Source organism: Primulina tabacum, chromosome 3 (genome assembly GCF_025594145.1).
Source record: "Primulina tabacum isolate GXHZ01 chromosome 3, ASM2559414v2, whole genome shotgun sequence".
NCBI classification, from domain to species: Eukaryota; Viridiplantae; Streptophyta; class Magnoliopsida; order Lamiales; family Gesneriaceae; genus Primulina; species Primulina tabacum.
This window is the reverse complement of record NC_134552.1, coordinates 16,659,136-16,680,914: the sequence shown is the minus strand read 5'-3', so window position 1 is coordinate 16,680,914 and position 21,779 is coordinate 16,659,136. Positions and strand designations below refer to the sequence as shown.

General features: G+C 38.2%; 3 protein-coding genes across 5 annotated transcripts; 2 read left to right on the top strand and 1 right to left on the bottom strand.

Annotated features, from left to right (window-relative positions):
• Positions 1–4,268: 4,268 nt before the first annotated feature.
• LOC142539040 (U-box domain-containing protein 19-like) lies at positions 4,269–6,613 on the top strand. Its single transcript, XM_075644338.1, has one exon. It carries the CDS (start codon positions 4,400–4,402, stop codon positions 6,455–6,457), a length of 2,058 nt encoding a protein of 685 aa, XP_075500453.1. The 5' UTR covers positions 4,269–4,399; the 3' UTR covers positions 6,458–6,613.
• A 1,484-nt stretch (positions 6,614–8,097) lies between these two features.
• LOC142539039 (polygalacturonase 1 beta-like protein 2) lies at positions 8,098–10,300 on the bottom strand. 2 transcript variants are annotated; one of them, XM_075644337.1, is made up of 3 exons: positions 10,177–10,300; positions 9,151–10,045; positions 8,098–9,066 (listed from the first exon to the last, which is right to left on the bottom strand). In XM_075644337.1, exons 1-3 carry the CDS (start codon positions 10,258–10,260, stop codon positions 8,213–8,215), a joined length of 1,833 nt encoding a protein of 610 aa, XP_075500452.1. In that variant the 5' UTR covers positions 10,261–10,300; the 3' UTR covers positions 8,098–8,212. The 2 variants fall into 2 exon arrangements, with proteins under 2 accessions (XP_075500452.1, XP_075500451.1); XM_075644336.1 differs by having other exon boundaries at positions 8,098–10,045.
• Positions 10,301–17,313: 7,013 nt separating this feature from the next.
• On the top strand, positions 17,314–21,149 carry LOC142540843 (protein KINESIN LIGHT CHAIN-RELATED 3-like). Of its 2 annotated transcripts, none has more exons than XM_075647263.1 (3): positions 17,314–17,585; positions 18,153–20,136; positions 20,635–21,149. In XM_075647263.1, exons 2-3 carry the CDS (start codon positions 18,200–18,202, stop codon positions 20,849–20,851), a joined length of 2,154 nt encoding a protein of 717 aa, XP_075503378.1. In that variant the 5' UTR covers positions 17,314–17,585; positions 18,153–18,199; the 3' UTR covers positions 20,852–21,149. The 2 variants fall into 2 exon arrangements, with proteins under 2 accessions (XP_075503378.1, XP_075503377.1); XM_075647262.1 differs by having other exon boundaries at positions 17,315–17,623; positions 18,192–20,136.
• The last annotated feature ends 630 nt before the right edge of the window (positions 21,150–21,779 follow it).

The following is a 21,779-nucleotide window of genomic DNA, read 5'->3' as shown; positions in this document are numbered from 1 at the left end:
CTAGATGTGAAATATTCACCGATCATCAAAACCTCAAGTACTTGTTCACTCAGAAAGAGTTAAACATGAGGCAGAGGCGATGGATTGAACTCATGAAGGATTACGACTTGACGATAAACTACCACCCAGGCAAAGACAACAAGGTAGCAGATGCTTTAAGTAGAAAGAATATGAGTAAGATGATCCTGACATCACTTTCAGCACAACCATGTCTTCGAGAGACAATCAAGATAAGTCAGGATAGAGATTCTGCTGTTGGTGAAACTAAAAGAGCAAGTTAAAGAAGGAAAATCACCAGATTTCGAGACGGATAACAAAGGAATCTTGTGGATGAAAGGACGATTGTGCGTACCAGACATCGATAACCTTCGACAAGAAGTAATGTCTGAGGCACATAAGTCGAAATTTTCAGTCCATCCTGGCAGTATCAAGATGTACAGTGATTTGAAGAAAAGTTTTTGGTGGAGTGGAATGAAGAAAAACGTGGCAATGTTTGTTTCCAAGTGTCACGTGTGCTAGCAAGTCAAGGCAGAGCACCAAAGACCTGAAGGACTTCTGCAACCTCTAAAAATTCCAGAATGAAAATGGGAACATATCTCCATGGACTTTGTTGTCGGGTTACCAAAGTCTAGACAAAGTCATGACGGCATTTGGGTAATCGTAGATAGACTCACAAAATCTGCACATTGCTTACATGTCCGCATGAATTATAATTTGGGCAAGCTAGCCACATTGTACATGAATGAGATCGTATGATTGCATGGAGTTACAGCTAGCATACTGTCAGACAGAGATCTTAGATTTACATCTCGATTTTGGAAGAGCTTTCAACAAGCTATGGGGACTAAGGTTACTCTTAGTACGGCATATAACCCTCAGACCGATGGCCAAACAGAGAGGACAATTCAAACTTTAGAAGATATGCTGAGAGCATGTGCTCTAGACTTCAGTGGTAATTGGAGCGAACATCTGCCCTTAATCGAGTTCGCTTACAATAATAGTTACCACAGTAGTATTGGAATGGCACCATACGAAGCTCTGTATGGACGAAAATGTCGATCACCACTGTATTGGGATGAAGTAGAGGAAAAAGCCATTGTTGGACCCGAACTAATCCAAGAAATAGTGGATAAAGTTGTTGTGATTAAGAAGAGATTGAAAACTGCACAAGATCGACAGAAAAGCTGGGCTGACTTGAAAAGAAGACCCGTGAAATTTGTAGTTGGCGAAAAGGCATATGTAAAAGTGTCACCCATGAAGGATGTTATTCGATTCAATAAGGCTGGGAAACTGAATCCCAGATACGTCGGACCATTTGAAATTCTTGAGAAAGTGAGAACACTTGCTTATAGATTAGCACTTCTACCTGATATGTCAAAAATTCACAATGTATTCCACGTTTCGTAGCTGAGGAGATATATTTCCGATTCTAGTCATATTCTTGAAGCTGGACCACTGTTGGCTGAGGGAAATTTAAATGAAGAACTGAAGTATGAAGAGATTCCGATTCGAATTGTGGATAACAAAGACCAAGTACTGAGAAGACGAACTATTCCATATGTCAAAGTACAATGGTCCAATCACACCGAAAGAGAAGCTACTTGGGAGTTGGAAGAAAAGATGCGAGAACAATACCCTTACCTCTTTGAGGATCATGTATAGCCAAGTTTCGAGGACGGAACTTTTCATAAGGAGATAGGGATTAAAGAACCCGAATTTCCAGCATTTCCAGCATTTCAGTAGCAATGCAAAATTTCCAGCAGAAGATAATATTTCAGAAGCTGGTACTTTTCCAGCAGATTAGAATCCAGCAGCAGACAACAGATAAAAATCCAGCAGCAGAAGATTAGAATCCAGCAGTAGACATCAGATAAAAAATCCAGCAGCAGAAGATTAGAATCCAGCAGACAGTTACTGATTCAGCCTAGACTTGTAACTGAAACATTAACATGGAATAAAGGCTGTTAATGGCAGATTATGGCCATTAATAGGGAGGCTAACAGTCAGAATTTGGCCTATAAATAACACCCTCAAGTCTTTGAGATTGTTGTTACACAATTCTTGAGTTATCACTTGAAAATTGAGCTAAGAGAGTGCTTATTTTCGGGCAAGTAGAAACCAGTAGCGAGAGCAAGCCTATTTCCAGACTTCAACCGAAACTCTCTAGCAAATTACGATAAGTGGGCTTATGTATAAATATCTTGAAATCAGTTTGATAATTCTGCTTTAAAGCTCAGTTTCTGTATGTTTAATTTCTGATATATGATTTTGAAGCACTGAAACTCCCTAGTGAACTAATGGTAGGAATATATATTCTGAACATTTCTGAATTCTGATTTTGATTCTGGCCTCACCCCTTAGAGGAGAGAACATATAGGGGACTGATATCGGTTTAGCCATGAAATTCACTAACGTGCTCAGTGCTTACTAATTCTGATTTCTATTCTGAAAATAAGAGTTTTCTGCATATTACTATTTTACTGTCTTGTTGAAAACGATTTCGAAAATTGGGAGTTATTCCCGCCCCTGCTTACTGAGTGACAATCATATCATTCACCCACCAAACTCATCTCAGATAGGAACGAGGAAGAAAAGTTAGAAGAAGAAGAGCAGATCCAGTTCTGGGGCTGATGAAGAAGACTATTGTTCTCAGTTTATGTTTATTTTAATTCCGCTGTATCTGTTAAGACACTGTTATGTTTGGTTTTACATTTCCGCTGTAAAACATCAGTATTCGAGTTGTAACAGATAATTGATTTATTCCGTATTATGAATGAAAGACTGGTTTCTGAATTCTGTACTCTGAGGCTTGTTGTTTTCGAATGTAAATTTGAGAGCAACGCCGGTGTCAACCAAACCCCGTCCCGGAACGTGACAACATGGGCATATATTTTCTTGGTAAATTGTCCTATACGAATATTTCAAGCTTTCATATTTAATGGCGTTTCGATTTCATGGATGTAGACTTGTGTTCCTTCAATGTATCGAGACATTTTTATTCTTATTATTACGATTGTGTTTTGTAAGAAGATAGAATAACATAATTGTTACCTATTTAAAATCATTGTTTTGGTTGAGTGGTACTTAAGTGCAGGCAGAAATTTTGTTTGCTTACCAACAAGTTTGATTAATCAAAGCTTAATTAGATAATAACGGAAACGTACATGCAAGACGTGTTAAATTTGGAACATAATTATTGGACCAAGTCAAGCTACAGACAAACATACATACATATTATGTATTATTTCGGTTTAGTTCGAAAATTTGATTCGGTTAATTTGAAATTTTGGTTTTTATTTTTAAAAATAACGGTTAAATCGGTTTGATTTTATTTTCGAAAAAAAAAAATCGGTTAATTGAATGATTAAATAACTAATTTAGATTTTTTATTAGGTTTTATATATAATTACAGAGTAGGTCTCTTGTGAGACGGTCTCACGTATCTTCATCTGTGAGGCGGGTCAACCCTACCGATATGTATCAATACACACACGTATATGTATATATGGATTATAGTATCTTATTAGTATTTTTGTGGGCACAAAAAATACGCTTCATCTGAATTTATGTAGGTTGTTCATACAACTGAAAATACACATGTTGGGATGTGCTAATAACTCAATCCATAGAGAAATTTCTTGAGATTTCCCACTCACCCAAATACTTCGTATTGTTCGCATAGAAACACACGAGAAAAGTTGGGAGTTTGGAGCGTATATCTAATACATATCCACGTAGAGCTCGTTTCAAATTAATCATTTATGTGATTAATCAGTACTGTTGAATACACAAAATACGAAAAAGTAGTTTTCAAATAATGTAGTGTTCTCGTCAGTAAAAATTCATATATATGATTGCACGTCAACACTAATAATGTGAATAATCATATCTTTTAACGATATCATTGTACGAAAAATTATTCATAGAAGGAATCGAACTCCTGATGATTTATCAATCGATCGTCTAGTTTCATTAGCTCGGATACTTATCAGATACGATTAATCAATATTTTTATTTGATTGATTTTGATGAGTTAATGGACCGTAAAATTAAAAATAGAAAAGTCGTGGGAAATATTTATCACTCTTTGGATAATACTGCAAAATACAAAATTACTTTTTATTTTTCTTGTCACGAAAGTGAGATGTGTTTATTCAAAGAAAATAAATATAATAATTAAATAATAACAAGATAAGGAAAAATAAAAGTCCGAAAATTCCTTAACCTACGTGTCCTCCACACGTGTCCAGTATTTTCAAACGTCCGAAAGAACGCGATCAGATGTCGCCACGTGTCCTAAAATTCTTAAACCGACTCAACAGAAATTCAAATGCTTTCCATTTTCGATTGCACACAAACAGAAACATACTAAAAAACAGAGTAATTCTGTATCCAATCCATGGTGCTACCTATTGATCGAGATAATCGTCGGATTCTGAGATTCCCGGCGGTTAGGCCGTGCGAGGCCATATCTCTAGTGACCCTTTTGGAATCATTGATCACAATCTCCCGCAGCATATGCAGTTTCAAATCCAAATTCTTCGCAACTCAGAGAAGAAATTCCCGTGAATCGATCCGCCAAATCGAGATTCTTTCCATCTTCTTTGAGGATATCCGAGACCATTTCTCGGGTGTTTGGAATCCTATTATTCTTTGCTTGTCGGAGCTCCACCAGACATTCCAAATGATTCAGTTCTTGATGGAAGATTGCACGCGTGAAGGAGCTAGATTTTGGATTTTGATGAAATCCTACTCGGTGAGTAGCCAGTTTCAGGTATCGATTCGTTCCATAGCGACTGCCCTCGATGTTCTTCCATTGAATTCAATTGAAGTTCCATATGAAACTAAGGAGCTGGTAGAAATGCTATCTAAGCAAGCCCGAAAGGCGAAATTCGAGCTTGAGCCCGGAGACGAAGAAGCGATGAAGAGGGTGATTCTGGTGATGAATCAATTCGAGAATAAATTCGAGCCCGACCATTCTATCATCAAGAAGATTCTTGATTATCTAGGCATCAAAACATGGGATGATTGCCACAAGGAGATTAAATTCTTGAATGAAGAAATTGAGGCGGAATGTGTAGGTTGTGATGAAAGAGAAGTACCTTTGTTATGCAGTTTACTTGGATTATTAAGTTACTGCAGAAGCATCATATTCGAAGATTCTGATTTTTCCGGGATTTTGGACCAAGAAGATGGGAGAAATAATAATCTTGAAACACTCAGTTGTTTGAATCCTGAAGATTTTCTGTGTCCCATTTCACTAGAGCTTATGACCGATCCTGTTACAGTGTCGACCGGGCAGACCTACAATCAAGCCTCGATTCAAAAATGGCTCAAATCAGGGAATTTGCTCTGTCCCGTTACAGGTCAGAAGCTCACAAGCACTGAAATGGTGCCTAACACAAATCTTCGGAAGCTGATCGAACAGTTCTGCGCAGAATACGGTGTCTCTATGGAGAAATCGAGGAAGAAGAATAGAGATATTTCAAGAACAATTTTACCTGGAAGTCCTTCCAATGAGGAATCCATCAAATTCTTGTCTCGGTTTCTTACATCAAAATTATGGTCTGGTACAGATTATCAGAAAAACAAGGCAGCCCACGAAATTCGCCTACTTTCCAAGTCGAACCTGTTCAATAGGTCTTGTTTGATTGAATCAGGTTGTGTTCCACATCTACTTGATTTGCTTCATTCGACAGATCCGGCTACTCAAGAAAACGTTATGTCAGCTTTGTTGAAGTTGTCAAAACAGCCAAACGGCCAGAAAGTAATTATGAGAAGAAACAAAGGATTGAACGCAGTTCTTGGAGTTCTTAAAACAGGATTGAAGTTAGAATCCAGACAGATCGCAGCTGCTACGATCTTTTACCTCTGTTCCACCCACGAAAACCGAAAGATCATAGGAGAAAACCAAGAAACAATCCCTGCCTTACTCGAACTGATCAAAGAAGGGACACCATGCGGGCAAAAAAACTCTATGGTGGCTCTCTTCGCATTACAAATACGTCCCAGAAACCGGCAAAGGGCTATAGAATCTGGGGCCGTACCAGTACTTCTAAACTTACTATCTTCTTGCAACAGATTTGAGCTTAGAACAGATACATTAGCAGTTCTTTCCATATTGGCAGATAATATAACTGCATCGATCGAAATATTGGAGGCGGCGTCTCTTCCCTTGATTCTACGACAACTACAGACCATTGAAACGCGGGCTGGAAAGGAATACTGCATATCGATTCTGCATTCTTTGTGCCTGAACTGTGGGGAAGTTGTTGTGTCTATCTTGGCAAAGGATGCTAACTTAATGTCTGTGCTTTATTCAATTATCAGTGATGGAACATCATCCCATGCCAACAAAATAGCAAGATCACTGACTAAAATCTTGCACAGATTTAGTGAAACGAGGGATGGTTTTCAAATCGAGGAGCTGAGGCAAGAACAATTTATTGGTGTTTGATGATGCCTCCCCCCACAAATAGAAACTTATATTTTTTTATTTTTTGTTGGGGTTTTTTTTGTTATCATATTGTTTGATGGCTGTGGGATTACGAGCTCCTTTTTTTTTTTCCCTGGAGCTAATTCCCTTTTAAGTATTTTATTTATTTATTGCGGTGATTTAATTACAGTGAACATCCATTTTTTAAAGGTTAAAACTAATTGGAGCTTTAAAAAAAATGGTGGGAATGGGGGATTCAAAATTGAGGGTTGTGTTAGTATAAAAGTATTAAATTTGAGAAAAAATATTTTAAATTTAAATTTCAAGTACTATATCAGGTAAAAATTTTTATTTTTTTTTAAAAAAAAATCAATGTGAGTCGACAAATGTAAATTTTTGTCCCTTTAACTTTGATACAAGAATTAGACAAAAACTTGTGGGAGACGGTCTCACGGGTCGTATTTATTGAGATGGATATCTTATTTGGGTTATCCATGAATTGTATTACTTTTTATGTTAAGATTATTACTTTTTATTGTGAATTATATCGATAGGATTGACCCGTCTCACAGATAAAGATTCGTGAGACCGTCTCACAAGAGACCTACTCCAAAAATCGAAAAATAAAATAAGAAGTAAAGCTGTTTATATATAAATTGGAGCTAATAATTTTATAATAAAATCCATACGAAGGACAAATTATATCTCCAAAATCCTGCAAAGAAAAACTAACAATGATTGTGATTGAACCGGCTATATCATAATGAGAATAAACATCTTTGTACAAAAGTACTTGAAAGGGTTAATGAAAAACAAGTATCTCTAAAGCTTACTATTTTGGGCCATCAAATTATAATTCTTTTATTTTTCTTTGGTTTCTTTTTCTTTTTCATATTTTTTCTTTCTCTAGTCATCTCTATTTTGTTCACCTCTTTTTTTCGACCATTTTACATTTGTCTCCACTCACATAAACAAATTTCAATTGGTTTTCAAGAACTACCTTTGGATTCAATTTAACTAGAAATATACATTTTTCTAAATTGTACATCTAATAGATGATGTCAGCTCATAAGTGGACACATAGAAGGAATGATATATGTGACAGATAGAAGGAATGATATATGTATGATATATCAAAAATAAATAAATATATATATATATCAATTAGGTCCACCCTTTTGCTTCTACTTTCGCTGACTTATGTGAGAGAGAACTTTATGCAAGTGCCTTGCTATTTCTTGCCAAATTCATAGCATGTCGTAACACTAACGTGCATCAATATGAATGTTTTAGGCAACATTTTAGTGGACCTTCCCTTTGGATGTACTCAAAGTTGTAGCATCATGTCTTTGAGCGTGAAAGTGAATGATCATACATTCATACATACGACAAAAACTTGTTTGAAACGATCTCACGGGTCATATTTTGTGAGACAGATCTCTTATTTGGGTCATCCATGAAAAAATATTACTTTTTATGCTAAGAGTATTACTTTTTATTGTAAATATCGGCATGGTTGACCCGTCTCACAGATAAAGATTCGTGAGACCGTGTCACAAGAGACCTACTCCATACATACATACATACATACATACATATATTGGTACGTATAAATGATGTGTTTTATAAATAATTTATATATATATCAAACTACTTGGTGATAAGCAAATTAAAATTAAGCAACCCATGATCAAGAAACTTTGGAAAACTCATTCCAACATTAAAACAAGCATTTTCCAAAATAATTCAAACCAAATCAATCAGCTAAATTTATGCTCAATCGCCTCTGGCCCAAGTCATGTCATTCTCAAAAATCCAATGGCAGACTTCTACTCTACCCGGGCTCGAACCCAACGCCAGGAAAGCGCCATGGTTTGGGCTCCACGCCGATGTATCGAGATGACAAATGGCAACACCATCATTGATCTTTGCCTTAGTTTCCACATCAAGAATGCCAGCCTCGTACACTCTCACATTTGGTACAGAATGGCAATAATATAGTAGGTAAGGGTATAAGCTTTGATGGCAAGATACCGATTCTGTGGATCGTCCACCGTTTATTCCATTGACTACACCGATGATTACATATTGGTTCGAGCCCTTCACATCCTTAGTAGTCCGGACCACTACATTGTCGCCTAGAATCGTGGTCGCGAAGTCGATCATATCTTCGATTGAGGCGACACACCGCTTGGTCTCTCCAGGGCTTGGAGCTCGTTCACACTCAAGTAATGTGTTCTTGACCATGCGCTCCATGGTTGAGTTTTCCTCGAGTAGGAAAGTTCGTTTAAGCTCGAGTAGATCGTAAGTCGAAAAGGGTAGTTTCGAGGTGATGGTTCGGGGCAAAAATGACCGTCTCGGCATCCTATCTCGAAATTCGGGCATTTTCATCAACGCCCCTTCTTTCAACATTCCTTCTCTAAAGAACTTTCCCTCTTCCACACCGTTATTCACCACTTTGACACTAACCTTTGTCAAATGATCCTTATTGCTGGACCCCGGATTAACATATTGTGCAAATTTAACACCCTTCCTCGCATAATCTTGAAAAGTACTGTTGACACCATAAATCTTGAATCCCGTAGATTGATCAAAACCCTTTTTAGCGTACTCCGTGAAAGTATCGAACCCTACATTAAAGGACTTGCCATAATTCGAAAAACTCGTGTTCCCCGAACTCGATTCCCTCCCATATGACTGAAATGTATCAGTACCGGCATTCGCGGAGTCTCGATAACTTGTAAAAGTATCTGCACCGCCATTACTTCCAGCACCGTAGTTCTTGAAATTGTTACTAGGGTTATTTGAATTACTACTGTAACCCTTGAATGAATCATTACCAGCATTGCCTAGCTCGCCGTAACTGGTGAATCTGGATCCTACGACATTTGAAGTGTCGCCGTAACTGCTGAACTCAACTGGTACCGCGTTTCCATTTTTCCCATAAGTGGTGAACCCTTGATTCCCCGCGTTCGTATTATCAACGTATCTCGAAAAAGAGAGATTGTGGCTGTTACCCTCGGAATCATACAACGCAAAATGAAGATTTGGAACATTAACTCGTGGCATATAGTTTATGAACTCGCCGGAGCCACCGGTGGCGCTAGATCCATAAGAAGTGAAGTTGGAACTAGCCACATTGCCATCATTTGCATAGCTAGCAAAGCTTTCATCATGTCCGGTGGAGCTCCGGCTATACCGAGTAAACGATCCTGTGGCAATGTTGATTCCACCCGAATAGTTCTTGAACTGATCGACACCTCCAACGCGAGAATTCCCATATTTTTCAAACTGTTTGTTAGTGTAGAATGTAAAGTCTACGTCATTGTTCTTTAGATTTTCTGGTCCCGTGTGTTTCGAGTCGAGAAGGCAGAACAAGTTAGCGGCCGAGCAGAATGCGGGTAAATGAGATGAAAGCGTCTTCTGGGCGGCGAGTTTGGTGTAAAAAGCCGATTCGACCGCGGTGAGAGGTGAAGCTTTGGAGAGTAAAAATGAAGGTTTTGTGTCGTTGTTGCAGACGTGTTCGCTCCAATATCGAATCAGCGAAGCTTTTGGTGTGAAGGGATTTTCTTTGGTTCTTGTATTTGAATTTGTCTCAGCAAATGAAACCTGCAAGAAAGAGGCAAACATATGAAACAGATCACTCAAAAAGACAAGATTAATTAACAGGTAAGAATATAATCTTGCACTATTGGCCAAAAATCAAGCTGAAAAAGAACAATGAAGAGATGTATGATTACATATAAAAACGAGACGAGTAACAACAAGGAGAAGATGAAAGAAATGTCGCAGTTGAGTTCGAATCTTCTTCTGCACATTTTCATAATAGAGAGAAGGTACAGACAGAAGAAATGGTTGGATAATTCCTAAGGGGAAAGGGACATTATTATAATGAACGAAACACTTTGCTTCAAATCTTTCTTTTTCTTTTTTTTTGGTCGCGTATGGACCTAGCTAGAGTAACTTGAGGTGACGGGACAAGCAAAACCGATGGCTTTCTTTCGTATTTTTGAGAGATCTATCTTAAAATATTTTTAGATAGAAAATTAAATGCATGCGATAATAAAAGGGATAAATGTCTTTTTATAAAAATAGAGCAATTTATTTAAGTTAACAAAGCAAGTGACAGATATTATCTATGTAGTACGCATGTTTTGCTTCTTCACATAATATTGATCGTGCACAATAAGTTTTTTGTGCGATAGAACCGATACATCTGTTATGATATTGTTCACTTTACGCAAAAATCATCATAGATTTGTTTTTTGAATTTACTCTTATCAAACCCTGATATTTCTTATGTGTTTTCACTGTAAAGCTTTAGTTGAATTCCGAACAAAATTTTAAGACCAAATCAAACTTTACTTTTTTTTACAGTCCTCATTTGTACAATACTAAATAATTGAGATGATTGATGCAAAAGGCAATAATGCTTGAGATGTTAAAATCATGGTGGGCAATATGTACACTCAGTCTCAGTTTAACTGAGTGTTACTCGTCGTTATGCCAAAAGTTACGTCGATTTAAATATGATATATTATAATCTACTATTCTGCACATGATAATGAAAATAATTATTGAAACACTTCCAACAAAAACACGAACACCATAATTTTCGAATACAGCAATCCACTCTATTCTTTTTCTCCCACCACCCCCCCAACAAACGAAAAAAGGTGCATGCACAGTATTTAAGCAGCCATGCGTGGAATAAAAATCCCCCACTGCCTACCGGGAGTGCACTTAGAACAGATTCCACTGCAGCACGCAAAACTAGGGAAAGACAAAGCACAAATAAAAGGGTGAAATTCGTAGGCGTTTTTGTCTTTTCACAGCTCGCCATCATCCTCAGAACAATCTCATGAGATAACATGCTTGCAGATTCATCATGACCACAATAAAGGCAGAAACCCCAATCCATATATAGGTAATGTTCAACCAGAAATTTTGTTGATACAAAGCCACAAAGTTAGTGAAGAGAACAATGCATCTCAAATGCCACTCTATGTAATTATGAGCTGACTCATGAGCATCGAGTCGAGTTCGAATTATGATTTTTTTGTTATTGATCAATTATAAGTTTTGAATCAAATCAATTGACAACGAACTAATGCTATAAGCAGCTCGAAGTCGTGATCGATCACAAAATTAACAAGTACGAAAAAATATAGTGTGTTTGGATTGAAGTGTTTAACTTGTTTGGATCAATAAAATTTGGGTGAATCTCAAATTGTACATTTATGAACATTTTTTGGGTCTCAAAATCACCCAAAACAGGTGTCTAATATCAATTCCTTCATTTATATCCATCCAGCCAATTTTTTTTTAATGTGTTTCAATGTCAGATAAAATGTATTCTAATTACTCAGTAGCTTTTGATGTATGGACACTTTTTGCTCTCACTTGCATAATTTTTTGATTCGACGATGTCATTGGGCCGACCAAATCCCGGCCTAGTCAGTTGGCATCCATTTGACCCAACCCGATTTAAATGGGCCCAATTTTATTTTTCTGTCTCTTTAAGATCATAAACTGAAGTTGGGCCTTATCGATGAATAACTGAGTCAAATCGAGCCCATATATAGTGTGAACAGAACTGAACTGAGTATAAGTATTTGTATGCCAAACCCAGAAGTAAAAGCTAAACTTATTTGTCGGAAAGATTGCAGTACTTTGATTCTTTTCTTTAAAGTAAAATATTTAATTCTTAATATAAAACAAAAATCCTTACCAGATGTTGGTCTATAAATGTGTAGTACAAAATAAATTATACCACATATTGTACTATAATTTACATATCTTTTAAGTTTTCTCATATCAATTTAATTTTGTTTATCAATTATTTAATCGAGTGTCGGAGTGCCTTCATCTAGAATAACATTCTCCGACATATGTGACCATGTCCTTAAATCTCTACTACTACCATACAAAGAAAGAGCGATCTCAATTGAAAGTCAGCACATAACAAAGCTTGCCCGTCGGATTTACAGTATATAATATGCTTTTAGCTCGCGATACTTTAGCTTCTGATATGCAAAGAATTTCAGATTTTAAATGCAGACGAATTTAAATATATATGATGATACCCCCATAAGAGCCCGGGTCATGGATGACCCGGGATAACAAATGGATTCCCAAATCAGGGTCATTATGCATGATGGATTCTTCTGAAGCCGGTAAGGTTCTAGTTCAGGCTCAACTCCCTGGGCAACCAGAAACCCGGGCTCTCATATAAGCTCCCGGGAGGCATTCTATCCGGGCTACCTCGATAACAGTGCCGCACTCTAGTGTTTCAGAAGATATGATCTTGTCTCAAAAAGCGTAACTGACAGAATCCTATTGATGTGACATGATGGAATAGTAGGGTGGCTTGACAGGAAGTCAACATCAAAGGCTATGAGTGGTAGGTTTACGCGCAAATCGAGGTAATCCTTGATTTTCCTTCCTATAAATAGCATGTATTCATCTCATTTAAAGGACCCCTGAATCTTTGAACTCTCAAGCACACATATATTGTCACGTATATAGCTTGTGTTCTTTGTCTTCAACCTGTTGACTTAAACATCGGAGTGGCCACGCCGGACACCCCTCCGGCGCCCATTCACGAGTTCCTTTCATTGTTTGCAGGTCACGATCGAAGCCATCTACTTTGCTCATTTTCCTGAACAACATTATTGATTCGATCCGGTGGAGCACCCGACCCTGCTCATCTATTTCACCAGGATCGCATCATTGGCGCCGTCTGTGGGAACTTGAGCTCAAGACGTAGATATGGTTTCCATTCAAAAGCAAGTCCGACCTTGCTCGGCACCTCAGTAAGCCCAACTCTGCTTGGCAAACATACAAGTCCGACCTGCTCGGCACTCAGATCTTATATGTGGATTTTATATGGGCTCAAAGTTCAGCAGCTATCCCGGATTGACATGAAGAGCATTTGATATGCACTCATTAACATACAGCTATATTAATCACCTACTTTAGCTCAACCAGAGAAGTTTCACTCTACCGAAAATGAATTCGGATTCAATATTTCCCGGTTAGTGATTTGGTTTTTAATAAAACTAATATAGCAGGAGGAGCAAAAAGGTTAAAAGCCCGAAAAGCATGAGGCCCCGGTACATTATCTTAAGTCCGGGAGATATGAGGCCCCTGCACATTATCTTAAGCCTGGGAGGTATGAGGCCCCGGCACATTCTTGAAAGTCTGGGAGGTACGAGGCCCCGACACATTCTCTTAAGTCCGGGAGATATGAGGCCACATTCTCTTAAGTCCGGGAGATATGAGGCCACATTCTCTTAAGTCCGGGAGGTATGAGGCCCCGGCACATTCTCTTAAGTCCGAGAGATATGAGGCCCCGGCACATTCTCTTAAGCCCGGGAGGTATAAGGCCCCGACACCATATTGAAAATCCGGGAGATATGAGTCCCCAGCATCATATTTAAAGTTCGGGATATATGAGGCCCCGACTATTATCTAAATCTAGGGATCCGTACCCTGGCTCGGGGCTCCGCACCTCGACCATTCTAAGTCCAGGGATCCGTACCCTGGCTCGGGGCTCCGCACCTCGACCATTATCTAAGTCCAGGGATCCGTACCCTGGCTCGGGACTCCGCACCTCGACCATTCTAAGTCCAGGGCTCCGTACCCTGGCTCGGGGCTCCGCACCTCGACCATTATCTAAGTCCAGGGCTCCGTACCTTGGCTCCGCACCTCGACCATTATCTAAGCCCAGGGCTCCGTACCCTGGCTCGGGCCTCCCCACCTCGACCATTATCTAAGCCCAGGGCTCCGTACCCTGGCTCGGAGCTCCGCACCTAGACCATTATCTAAGTATAGGGGCCCTGTACCCTGACTTAGGGGTTCTACACCTCGATCGTTTACTAAGTACATGGATTTTTATTCAGTTCAGGGCTCAACATCCCAACTACTTATTTGAATTTATCGTTTATTTTCCAACACTAAAAAAAAAATTCAGAAATTCGGCATTCAAAAGCAGGTTTATGAACAAGAAGAATCTAATTATTTCTGAGGCTGGAAATATTGCAAGTATTCTCAGTTTATAAAACACAAGACAGTGAAAGGGAAAGAATATTCCATCGAAGCATATTTTTAAGAGCCCGAGAGGTATGAGGCTCCGGCACATTCTCTTAATTCTGGGAGACACGAGGCCCCGGCGTCTTATTTAAAGACCAGGAGATTGAAGCTCCCGGCACCTCATCCCATCTCTGGGATATTTGAAGCCCCCGATGCTTTTATGAATCAAGATTGATTATCTCTTTGGGAATCCAAGCATGACTGATCGGGACAGTGAGTATGACTCTAGCCCGACTATTTAAGGGATGGGTGATGATACCCCCATAAGAGCCCGGGTCATGGATGACCCGGGATAACAAGTGGATTCCCGAATCAGAGTCATTATGCATGATGGATTCTTTTGAAGCCGGGCAGGTGCTAGTTCAGGCTCAACTCCCCGGGCAACCAGAAGCCCGGGCTCTCATATAAGCTCCCGAGAGACATTCTATCCGAGCTACCTCGATAACAGTGCCGCACTCGAGTGTTTCAGAACATAAGATCTTGTCTCAAAAAGCGTAACTGACAGAATCATATTGATGTGACATGATGGAAGAGTATGGTGGCTTGACAGGAAATGAACATCAAAGGCTATGAGTGGTAGGTGTACGCGCAAATCGAGGTAATCTTTAATTTTTCTTCCTATAAATAGCATGTATGCATCTCATTTAAAGGACCCCTGAATCTTTGAATTCCCAAGCACACATATATTGTCACGTATATAGCTTGTGTTCTTTGTCTTCAACCTAGTGACTTAAGCATCGGAGTGGCCACGCCGGACACTACTCCGGCGCCCATTCACGAGTTCCTTTCATTGTTTGCAGGTCACGATCGAAGCCATCTACTTTGCTCATTTTCCTGAACAACATTATTGATTCGATCCGGTGGAGCACCTGACCCTGTTCATCCATTTCACCAGGATTGCATCAATATAGTTTGAAATATACATCATCAACCGTCTTAATATTGTTGGCGTACAACAATTATTCCTACTAAGATGACGTTGTTATACGATTTATATTAAAATTAATTTGTTATATCCAATTATAACTTTTAATAAAACGACAATCGATCGATCTACATATATTATGACAATGGCAAAAATTTGTGTGAGAAGGTCTCACAGGTCGTATTTTGTGAAACATATATTTTATTTAGGTCATTCACGAAGAAGTATTACTTTTTATGCTAAGAGTATTACTTTTTATTGTGAATATCGGTAGGATTGACCCATCTCACAGATAAATATTTGTGAGATCGTCTCACAATAAACTTACTCTATGACAACTGATAAATAACCAACCGGTCTCAAAAGGCTTAGACTAGCTTAGCACTATTTAATTGTGCCGTTAGTAGAAAGTGATTAAGTAGCTGAGGCATCACATTTTGACAGGCGTAAGGACCTCATACTTTACAAAAATCACACAAAAATTATTATCATTAATTATTATTTGATTCCCTATTACTTCAATATTCAATTAATACCAACCTCAATCTACATTTTAAAATATAATTAATTAAAAAAAACTTTCCTTTACCTAATTTTTGGTCCCCTATACATTTCTTTTAGTATTGTTATCATTATCTCAAAGGGAAAGAATTATAAATTAAATTCCTCACAGCTAATTATCCCACAAATTTAAATAATTATTTACAACTTTATAATGTATAAATATAAATTATAGGTAATTACAATATAAATATAAATAATTATTACTTCTTGTGGTAAAAAGTTGGCCTACACAGAATGTGTATGGTACCCACCGCATTTAAACACTGAGCCTTTGCTGTCACGAGCAACTTCACCATACCATAAATACAATTGTCAACGTTCATGAAAAATATGCAATGCCATTTCATTGAAATATCAATTTTGTTTGGATGAAAATTTGAATATTTTAAAGGTATTTATCCCTTATTTCTTCGATGTTTGTATTTTATCTTACTCTATTGTTTTTGAATTTTAATATATGTTACGTTAATTATAATAAGAACGACGATTCAATATTTTGATAAAGTTGTTGGTTCGGCTCGTCGTACATCGGATTTCTTTATCCAATACTTTATTGATAATCGTTTTAGATTCTTGTGCTTTAATTTCTTGTGCTTTAAGCATATGAGTATATCGTATCAAATGAAAATATTATGTCGATCTCTCATATCGAGATTTTAAGTTTGAGACGATAGTTTCAAACATTTAATTTAGTAAAAAAAATTTATTTATTTGAAAATTTTAATCTTAAGATTCAACACAAAAGACATCTGCATAAAAACTTTCGTGAGACAATAGCGTGTGTCAATTTTGTGATATGAATCGCCTATTTGAATCGTTCACGAAAAATATTATTTGTTACGTCAAATAGAGCTGCCTGTTTATGAACCTAACGTCGAGGAAACTCGATAATGCTGTACTCAATCGATGGTCGCCTCTATACTGGATACAACTACTTGTATACAACAAGGCTCCCTGTCGCTCGGACCCCATGTCTATGGGTTCCTTTGCTTGTTCTTTTTAGCTCTTTTCTTTTTTCCTGTTATTATCTGGCCCTCCGGGGGAGTTAGCTCACGGATACCCTCCGGGGGCCGGACATGCGCTACTATCGTGAGATGATATCGTGAGTCAATTTTATAATATAGATTTTTTATTTAGATCGTTAATGAAAAAATATTATTTGTTACGTAAAAAAATAAAATTCTTTTATATAAAAATATTTTTTATTATTGAAAATATAAATCGCAGATTCGTTTCTCTCGATCTACTCCTATGCCACATGGCAAGAAGGACGTTAAAACAAGAAAGCGGCGGTGGCAGAAAAATTTCCGTAGAGAGGGGTTTGGGGAGAAGTGGCCATTCCCCTTCACTAACTCTGACATTCTACCTCTGCAACTATCTTACATACAACATTCCCAGATTCCCCATTTTGCCCTCACACTTTCCACGAATTCCCTTCCCATCGCCTACAACTTTCACTTTCAAAGCCAAAATTTCTATTTATGATCGGCAGACCCACCTCAGACCCACCTCAAACAGAACCCATCAAAAGATTATTTTTTTCCCACTATTTTCTCTTTTCTTTCGGTGTTGTTTTCCTCTTCGACATGGGTTTCTGCTAAAAGGTATGATCTTTCGTCTTTTGTTTCTTTGTTTCATTTCGTTTTATCTGTTTTCTTGGTTTCTTGTTTCGGTTTTAGTTTTTTGTTATTTTCTGTTTTTCTTTTATCCAAGTGCAGTATGGGATCACTTTAAATGATGCCAGTTGTGATGTTCACATTTACATAGGGTGTTTTTTTTTTTTTTTGTGTTATCCTTTGTTTTGTTCTGATAAGGTGTTATTGGTGAGTTTGGTGTATTAATTTCACTAGTTAGTGTTTCTGATGTCAAGTGTTGTTAAGTTGAATAATTTGTCAAGATCTGTTAAAGAGGGCTAAGCATATTCTATTTCTCGAAATTCGCGTCACCGTTCTGTTTTAATACATGTAAAGCCAACGTTCAGGTTGCATCTGAAGTCATGTATTGAAGTTTTGAATTTGTATCTGTTTTTCTTTTTTGTTGGTTTCCTTTCTGTTTGATGATTGGATTAAAAAACACGGTTGCACTTGTCTGGAGTTTATTCTATTTTGTTTGATATGTGAGATTGTGTAGCAGGTGTTTGATTTTGTTTTGAGGGGTCCTCTTTATTTTCAGGGTAGAGCATGCCTGGAATTGTTATGGCAGGGATTCATGGAGAAGGGGCGGTGAATGAAGTGATTGAGGACGAGAATGCTAAGGAAAAACCGGGTGCTAATGAGACTTATAATGGTAGTTTGATTTCCCAGGTTCCTCGGGATGGGGATACAGGTGATAATGCTGATGGGTTGGTGGATACCTCCATCGACCATCTTTACGAAAAAGTCTGTGAGATGCAGAGTTCAGATCAATCGCCATCGAGGCGTAGTTTTGGATCTGAGGGAGATGAGTCTCGGATCGATTCGGAGTTACGCCATCTTGTTGAAGGAGAGATGAGAGAGGTGCAGATAATGGAAGAGGATGAAGAGATGCAGAAGCCTGAGAACAGCGATCTTGAGAGTGATTGTGGTTCTAAGAAAGAGAGTTCTTCAGTAGAGAAGCCCGATTACTTGTCAAAGAAAGCTTCTTCAGTGTTAAGTCCTCAAAGCAAAAGTTCCGCGAAGCCTCACATTGATAAGCAGAATGATAAGAATGTTCAAAAAGCATCGGCTCTAGGTTTTTCTTCAAAGAAATACAGGAATTCTCCTATGGGTACTCAGAAATTGCATAGTGGGAATGAGAACTCTGAAGTGGGCTTAGACAACCCTGACCTTGGGCCATTTCTGCTCAAGCAGGCTAGGGATTTGATGTCTTCTGGGGATAATCCCCGGAAAGCTCTCGACTTGGCACTGCGTGCTGGAAAATCATTCGAGAAATGTGCTGGTGGGAAGCCAAGTTTAGATGTAGTAATGTGTTTGCATGTCACTGCGGCAATATACTGCAGCTTAGGCCAGTATAGTGATGCTGTTCCACTTTTGGAGCATTCGATTGAGATTCCTGTGGTCGAGAATGGCCAAGATCATGCCCTTGCTAAATTCGCCAGTTATATGCAGTTGGGGGATACTTTTGCGATGTTGGGTCAGTTCGAGAACTCAATTTCGTGTTACACAAATGGTTTGGATTTCCAAAGGCAAGTTCTTGGAGATAATGACCCCAGAGTCGGTGAGACTTGTAGGTATTTGGCTGAAGCTCACATGCAAGCAATGCAGTTTAATGAAGCTCAAAAGCTTTGTCAGATGGCTCTCGACATACATAGAGAGAGTGGTTTGCCTGCTTCCCTCGAAGAGGCGGCCGATAGAAGACTCATGGGGATGATTTGTGAATCGAAGGGTGATCATGAGGCTGCTCTTGAGCATCTTGTATTAGCTAGCATGGCCATGGTGGCCAATGGGCAGGAAAAAGAAGTGGCATCTGTTGACTGTAGCATTGGGGACGCATATTTATCTCTAAATAGGTTTGATGAAGCAATTTTTGCATATCAAAAAGCACTGACGTCTCTTAAATCCTCTAAAGGAGAAAACCATCCTACGGTTGCTTCTGTTTTTGTTCGTCTAGCTGACTTATATTACAAGACTGGAAATTTCAGGGATTCTAAATCCTACTGTGAGAATGCCCTCCGAATCTATGAAAAACCAATTCCTGGGATTGCTCCTGAGGAAATAGCTAGTGGTCTCACTGATGTCTCGGCATTGTACGAGTCAATGGACGAGGTTGAACAGGCACTTAAGTTGTTGCAGAAGGCACTAAAGATATATAACAACGCCCCTGGTCAGCAAAACACTATTTCTGGCATTGAAGCTCAATTGGGAGTTATGTATTACATGTTAGGGAAGTATTCCGAGTCTTACACCTCCCTTAAAAGTGCAACTACAAAGCTCCGTGCCAGTGGGGAGAAAAAATCGGCTTTCTTTGGGATCGCACTTAATCAAATGGGCCTTACTTGTGTGCAACGCAATGCTATTGACGAGGCAATGCAGTTATTTGAAGAAGCAAGGATCGTTTTGGAGCAAGAATATGGACCATATCACCCTGATACGCTAGGAGTATACAGTAACCTTGCTGGCACATATGATGCAGTTGGCAGGTAAAAATCCATCTTTTGTCTACAGAATTTACTTGCGCCTAGGATTTGTGATTGATGTGATACTTGCTGATTATTAAACAAGTGAATGCGCTTACAAAACTTTCATTAAAATATGTAGGTGAGTAACAATTATCCATTCTTGTCATGTGTTTGTTATCTATGAGGCACAATGATTGAAACAAAGTGTTTGGGATATCATATACTTTAGAATATTTGAGTTATGTCATCATCATCGGTCGAAGTTTTTAGTACTACCATGATCACCCATTTCTCAAAATCTACCAGCTTCACTATATTAATGATTAGTTGTCCTACTAATAAAATCTGACGTTAACCCGATGGTCATTTTTGTTACTTTTGCTGTCTATGATACATCACTCGGATCTTTCTTGGCAAGCAAATATGAATCAACAAAAGATCAAACACAAGAGCATTTATCACAAGTCGTGAGGTTTGGTTTTCATATCTATCCTGAAAAGATGTCGATTCTCTGTGTAGGGTGGATGATGCAATTGAAATTCTTGAACTCGTTGTTGGGATGAGAGAAGAAAAGCTCGGAACTGCAAATCCAGATGTGGATGATGAGAAGAAGAGGTTGGCTGAACTGTTAAAGGAGGCGGGCAAGGTTCGCAACAGAAAAAACCGATCACTTGAAAACCTTCTTGGTTCAAATCATCAAATGAACACCATTAACAATGGTAGCGTTCAAGCTTGACAAAGATAAGATGTACGGGGACCGGCACAATCGAAGAAATGTTTATACGATACTAAAGGAAAGAAAAGAAAGGCACACATGATTGAGTTTGGTGTTTTATATCTTTATATACAGTCGAATGACTTGTTCCAGGTTTTGAGTTGATTATTGTGGTACTCACTTGCATGTGTTTGTTTGATACTTTCAAAATTTAAGTGTTGTTATTGATGAAATGAAGGGACAGAATAAGAAAGAAAATGAAAATATTTTGAAATTTTATTTATAATTTCGAGAATTCAATAGTCGTACCATCTTCTTAGGCATGTTCATATAGGCGTTTATAATAAATGTCCTAACTTATCAAAATTAAAGCAAAAACTTGTGTGAGACGGTTTCACGGGTCGTATTTTGTGATATGGATATCTTATTTGGGTCATCTATGAAAAAATATTATTTTTTATGTTAAGATGTATTAATTTTTATTGTGAATATCAGCAGGGTTGATCCGTCTCACAGATAAAGATTCGTGATATCATCTCACAGGAGATCTACTTTAAAATTATATATATTGTCGCTATCCTCCTTAGATAAGTGTAGGTTACCTTGTACTCCAATGTGTCATTTAGGTCCCAAGGTGCAATCTCATCCTCATTTTATTTCTCTTTCCGAAAATAGATCAATAGGCTTCAGCCTCCACTAGGGGTGATCACGGTGCGGTTTTGCGGTTTTTTAAAAAAATTCAACCGAATTGTCATATGCGGTCGGTTAGTATTTTGAAAAATTAATCACGATTTTACATGAAAAATCAGCCTTACGGTTTTGAGCGGTTGCGATCGGTTTACGGTTTTTTTAATGAAAAATATTAGAACATATATTCTAATTTATTTGAAAACAACAATAATATATTGTTTTCAAATATAAAATATAGTTCAAAGCATATAAATATCAA

What these genes read in the sequence shown, in the direction of transcription:
- LOC142539040 (XM_075644338.1), top strand. Translation starts at nt 4,400, where the DNA reads ATGGTGCTACCTATTGATCGAGATAATCGTCGGATTCTGAGATTCCCG.
- LOC142540843 (XM_075647263.1), top strand. Translation starts at nt 18,200, where the DNA reads ATGCCTGGAATTGTTATGGCAGGGATTCATGGAGAAGGGGCGGTGAAT. An exon ending in ACATATGATGCAGTTGGCAG is followed by an intron (nt 20,137 to 20,634) that starts GTAAAAATCCAT and finishes TTCTCTGTGTAG; the next exon opens with GGTGGATGATGCAATTGAAA.
- LOC142539039 (XM_075644336.1), bottom strand. Translation starts at nt 10,260, where the DNA reads ATGAAAATGTGCAGAAGAAGATTCGAACTCAACTGCGACATTTCTTTC. An exon ending in TACTCGTCTCGTTTTTATAT is followed by an intron (nt 10,046 to 10,176) that starts GTAATCATACAT and finishes TCTTTCTTGCAG; the next exon opens with GTTTCATTTGCTGAGACAAA.